The 6,010-nt window shown below is 32.6% G+C and overlaps 1 protein-coding gene across 2 annotated transcripts in view; it reads left to right on the top strand.

Moving 5' to 3' along the window:
• The window catches only part of ITM2B (integral membrane protein 2B), a 24,884-nt gene extending 19,359 nt beyond the window's left edge, over window positions 1–5,525 (top strand). The window contains exons 3-6 of one of the 2 annotated variants that reach the window (XM_012648907.1): window positions 842–1,048; window positions 2,903–3,013; window positions 3,461–3,611; window positions 4,740–5,525. In XM_012648907.1, the coding sequence (XP_012504361.1) occupies window positions 842–1,048; window positions 2,903–3,013; window positions 3,461–3,611; window positions 4,740–4,825 (555 nt within the window). In that variant the 3' untranslated portion in view covers window positions 4,826–5,525. Of the gene's footprint in view, window positions 1–841; window positions 1,049–2,902; window positions 3,014–3,460; window positions 3,612–4,736 lie in introns of both variants that reach the window. The other variant, XM_012648898.1, reaches the window with a different exon arrangement.
• Window positions 5,526–6,010: the final 485 nt, after the last annotated feature.

The raw sequence follows: 6,010 nt of genomic DNA, 5'->3' as shown, positions 1-6,010 counted from the left end.
AGTTTAAATGACTAGTTTCGGAACATTCTGCCAGGGATATACAAATTTTGTGTTCATTTTATATATTATTCAAGATAATGGCATGTTGGTAGACATTTCTAAAATATTAATCATCTTTTTAAATACTGCTTTTTTATGAGAAATATTTTTGATATAGAAAAAATTACTTGCAATTTCATTGTCCTGAGATAGCATTTGATGCCTTAACGGTTTGTTATGTATCCCTAATCTTTATTGTGTGTATATAAACACTTTTTTTTTTTTTTTACAAAAATAAGACAATTTATTAAGATTTGCTGTAACCTAATACTTTCCAGTTAATTGTGATATAGTTTAAGGAGAAATCAGAACTACCTGTATGCATGTAGAAATTTCCGAAAAATTATCCCTTTTTTGGATAGTAAGAGAAGAATCATTTAATCAGTGGACCACATCAAAAGTTTTTAAAGTATATTCTTTGAGAAAAATATTACTAGCTTCTGAACATCCTCTTTTATTAAAGAAGAAAACCATGCCTATAGGTAGAAGTAGGCCTGTGTGTTTCTTCATATTTACTTGTCACCGAATGGATAATTGCTTTTATTTTATATTTTTATCTACCACAAAAAGTAAAAGGGAAATCAGCTGCTTTTCTCCTTCTACAGCTGATTTTTAACAATACTTCAAAACCTGATCTTAAAGAATGTGTTAAATCTGTAATTAAACTGTCTGACTTGTCATCTAAAAGTAAGAGTTTGCAAGCAAAATGCTATTTAGAAAGAGGTGGCAGCTTAAGTAATGCTTACATTTAAAAACCTGTCTCCTGCTGAATTGCTGAAATGAGTGTGTAAACTCTCTGTAGCCGGATGACGTGTACTACTGTGGAATAAAGTACATCAAAGATGATGTCATCTTAAATGAGCCTTCTGCAGATGCCCCAGCTGCGCGCTACCAGACAATTGAAGAAAACATTAAGATCTTTGAAGACGAGGAGGTCGAATTCATCAGTGTGCCTGTCCCAGAGTTTGCAGATAGTGATCCTGCCAACATTGTTCATGACTTTAACAAGGTGAGCCAAGTGACCAGAATTGTTAAAAGAATGCAAGTACTTTAATTTATGCTTTCTGTAGTTTTAATTTCAATATTTGCTGACTTACTGTATCTAGAATTTAGTTGTCATTTTAAAAACTAGACTTGGGTTTCTCTGCCCTACAAGATCAACTGTCAACATGTGGTGTGCTCTGCTTTTCTGAAGCAGACCCCTAGTGACCTGGCCTTCTCTCGTCTTGTTATGCTTTCTTCCCCTGCTTTGTCTACTCTTAAAGCCCACCTCATGGCTATTCCTCCTTTGCTGGCAAATTACTATTATTTCTTACATGCTCCCATATTTTCTTAGATAAGAGGTAATTTGTGTTCCCATTTTTTGATAGCATATTCAGAAATTAATAATTTTGTTAATCTGTTTTTAAATTCTCATTCCACATTTCTCCCCAGCTTTTGAACATTCTTATGCAGTACAGAAAAGTTGAATTGAACACTCAAAATCTTCCAGCAGGTTCTAAAATTTTGCTGTATTTCCTTAATCTTTTTCTCTCATTTGACACTTTACTCCTAAATACTTAAGCTGTTAATCTCTTAAGAATGAGGATATTCTCCTACATAACCACAGCATCTTTATCACATCTAACAAAATTAACATGACAATTAGAGGGCTGTCTGGAAAGTATCCAGCCATTGTTAATATAATTTTTCATATTATATGGCTGGATACTTTCCGGACAGCCCTCGTATAGTACAATAGTCTTCCACTTATTTGCGGGGGAAACATTCCAAGACACCCATTGGATACCTGAAACCACAGATAGTACTGAACCCTGTGTACAACCCTATAAATACTATCTTTTTCTATAATGCATATTTATAAATTTGATTTATAAATTAGACACAGGAAGAGATTGACAATAACTAGTAATAAAGTAGAACAGATATCACAATATGTTATAATGAAAGTTAGGTGAATGTGGTCCCTCAAAATATCTTATTGTACTGAACTCAACCTGTTTTCGACTGCAGGTCAGTCAAACCCTGAAAGGGGAAAATACCGTCTTATTTAATGCCAGTTTATATTTCAATGTCCCCAGTAATTTTTGTCCCGAGAATTTTTTGTTTTTTCAAATCAGGATTTAGAGATTCAGAAATTCACATTACTTGTGGTTTCTATGTTTCTAAAAGCTTGCCATTTGGAACACTCAAACTAGTAACTAAAGTTAGCTTTGCAAACATTTCATGCCTGATGAATGTTTATAAGCCAGTTTGAAAAATTATTTTTTATGTTCAAGGTAATAAACTTTATCCAAAACAAATAGTAAATAATAGCTAACACTTTCTGAGCTCTTAGAAATCCAAGTGTTAACATAGTTTGGTTTAACTCAATCCTCAAAACCATCCTGTGAGACAGTCTTTCTCAGCCAGGGGTTCTCGTTTTAACCATAGAACTCAAAAGCATTTAAGTGACTGTTTTTCCAATTCTCTAAGAATGATAGTTGTATTCTGAATGCATAGGAGAAAAGTTAATCTTTACATACAGTGGGTGGATGCCTTAGAGGACATTTGGGCTTGTAAGTGAGGGAACTATAATAAATCTTTTAATCAGATGACAGATATTTGCAATTAATTTTAATAAGTATTGTTAATTATTATAGAAACAAACTCCTGATAAACATTTTGTTTACTAGTAGCAATAATTTTTTCTCTCCCATTCCTGCTTCTATCCCTACCCAACCAAATTTTTGATTTGTTGAAATACAAGTGATTTACACATCTAGAGCCAACCCATTTAAATAGTACACATTATTATTAAAAATCTAATTGCTACCTGTCTTACAAATATTAATCTAACTAAAATTTATCTTTTTCTTCCTAGAAACTCACAGCCTATTTAGATCTAAATCTGGATAAGTGCTATGTGATCCCTCTGAACACTTCCATTGTTATGCCACCCCGAAACCTGTTGGAGTTACTTATTAATATCAAGGTATAAAAATGTTTAATATTTTTGATTAATGATACTGTTACAGTGTCTTGGAATTCCCTGTTGAAACACTAGAGCTATGGGAGCCCGTTTTACCAGAATATAGCTAAGAATTTTATAAAGAGAGGAACGAAGACTAATGATTTTTGGTTTTTTTCTTCTTTTCTTTTTAATGTTTTCTATTTTGAAATTAAAATATAATTTTTAAATTATGTTTATGTCTTCCTAAAGAGCCATATTAACCAATTACTTAATCCTGATGCTAAAGACAACATGTAAACAAATAGGCATTACAGTATTCTAATAAAACTCTATTTATAAAAACAGATAGTGGGTAGTTGTTTTGTCAACCCCTGTTAATACTACGACCTCCAAGAATTTTGTCTGTTTTTATAGTCTGCTCAATGTATGTTCTGAGATATTCACATATATACTCTTTTCTAAATGTAGGCTGGAACCTATTTGCCTCAGTCATATCTGATTCATGAGCACATGGTTATTACTGATCGCATCGAAAATGTCGATCACCTGGGTTTCTTTATTTATCGACTGTGCCATGACAAGGAAACTTACAAACTCCAACGCAAAGAAACTGTGAAAGGTAATACTTTTTTAATGTTAAGGTGTTGGCAGAAAGTTCATTATGTTAAACTAAACTTAGATGAAGCCTAGTCATTGTTACCAACATGCTTGCCATGAGTGGGAAAATAAAATTATGTTGTATCACTACATAATATTCCCAGATTTCTGTAGAATCATCTTAATTCTAAACCCACTCTTTTCAGATAGAGAGAAAAGGTCAATATGAAATGTCATTGTATCGAAATGCTGGTGCCTTACTTTCCAAATAGTCACTCACCCTGCCCAACTTCCCATCCTGCCCCTCTGGTTCAGCCACACTGAAAGGCTTCTTCGTATCCAGAGGGTCTCTTGAGCTGTATTGTCAGGGATCTGGATTCTAAGCAAGCTGTTTGCCTTTTGGGTCACTTTGAGGATAATCACTGTCAGGTTAGTTAGAAAGGAATTTGGGTGAGCAATTAAGAGCATTGACATAACTGATGTTGTAGCTTTGCCAAATCACTTAACCTTTATTTTCTCACCTGAAAAATAAGGTTAATGGTATCTCCCATTTCCTTTTAAGATCCTTGTAAAAATAAAATGAGAGTACATGCAGCAGCTGCAGAAAGTAAAAAGTGCTACTCAAGTGCACTATGGTGTGATTTCTTTGGAATTGTGTCACCCAGTAAAAGTGTTTTCCTAGCTTTTTCATAGCATTTTTAATAATACTGTTCTCTCACTTCACGCTGAGGAGTCATCTGAAACCTGCTTGATTCCTTACAGTTTAAAATTCTCTTGGTTCATAATATTTTTAAAAATGTCAGGCCTGTGTACAATGAAATTTACCCTTCTTAGTGTGCAGTTCTGAGTTTCCAGAGACACACATGGTCATGCAAACACCACCAGAGTCAAGATACAGAACATTTTCAATACCTTCAAGTTCATAAATGTAGAAGCCATTTGTATGGCATCATTACGGTTGCTGTTATCTAAGATACTCAGTTCAGAAAAGGAGAAAAATTATTTTCTTCAATGTAAACAAATCCGAACTATAAAAGTTTATGAAATATAGAGTGAAATACTTCTATATGTCTGTATAATAACTATGAAGTTTATGTGAATATTTATTACTAAAGAACCAAAACTTAAAAAACTTTTTCCTTGCCAGCAGGTATTCAGAAACGTGAAGCCAGTGATTGCATCACAATTCGGCATTTTGAAAACAAATTTGCCGTGGAAACTTTAATTTGTTCTTGAATAGTCAAGGAAAATACCATGGAGAAAAACTTAATACCACAGCATAACCCCACCCTTTGTATTTTGTGCAGTGATTATTTTTTAAAATCTTCATGTAAGTAGCAAACAGGGCTTCACTATCTTTTCATCTCATTAATTCAATTAAAACCATTACCTTAAAAAAAAATGTTTTCTTCTTTCCAAGTGTGGTGTCTTTTATATTTGAATTAGTAAGTGTATGAAGTCATTGGTAATAGTACACTTCACCATAGATCTTAGGTGTTAGGAAGAATTAAAATTTCTTTAAATCATTTATCTGGATTTTTATGTTTTAATTATGCATTTTCAAGAGGAGGGGTTATCTAAAGAATAATCATATATATGCATACGTAAAAATGGACCACAGTGACTTATTTGTAGTTGTTAGTTGCCCTGCTACCTAGTTTGTTAGAACATTTGAGCACACATTTTAATTTTCCTCTAATTAAAATGTGCAGTATTTTCAGTGTCATATTTAACTATTTAGAGTATGATTTCCACCTTTATGTTTTAATATCCTAGGCATCTGCTGTAATAATATTTTAGAAAATGTTTGGAATTTAAGAAATAACTTGTGTTACTAATTTGTATAACCTATATCTGTGCAATGGAATATAAATATCACAAAGTTGTTTGACTAGACTGTGTGTTGTTTTTCCCCATATAATAAAACCAAAGAATAATTTGGTTCTTCCTATCTTAAGATAATTCACCAAAAGAAACTATTTTTAAAAAATTCAGTTCTCTCTATACAATGGGTAAAATCATAGATTTTTTAAAAAATAAAAATAAGCCATTTTAATAACTAAACCAGATTCTTTGTGGATACTAACTATTAAAGTAACATGTAAGACTCAATCTTGAATGATGCTGTTTAATGTAAAATACTTTTATATTTCATGGAAGGGCTATTATTAAAGCCTAAAGTTTGTAAGGAGCATGAAATACTCTGCTTCTCTGAGAATGTCCCCCTCACAACTGGAGCATTATTAAGAGTTATAGTGTTGATTTTTGTATTTCTAAGATTGCTTCTTATCTGAAATAATTCAGGATCCGCCACCATTTAAAATACCTAAGAGGTGAATTCACTGCAAATTCCTAAGACAAAAACTTTCAGTTCTGACTTTAGGAGGTCAGAACTTTTAAAGCTTCAGACTTACAAAGGAT

Source organism: Propithecus coquereli, unplaced genomic scaffold (assembly GCF_000956105.1).
Source record: "Propithecus coquereli isolate 6110/MARCELLA unplaced genomic scaffold, Pcoq_1.0 Scaffold11, whole genome shotgun sequence".
Lineage (NCBI taxonomy): Eukaryota > Metazoa > Chordata > Mammalia > Primates > Indriidae > Propithecus > Propithecus coquereli.
Note: the sequence above shows the minus strand (reverse complement) of the source record. Positions and strands in the feature narration are given on the sequence as shown.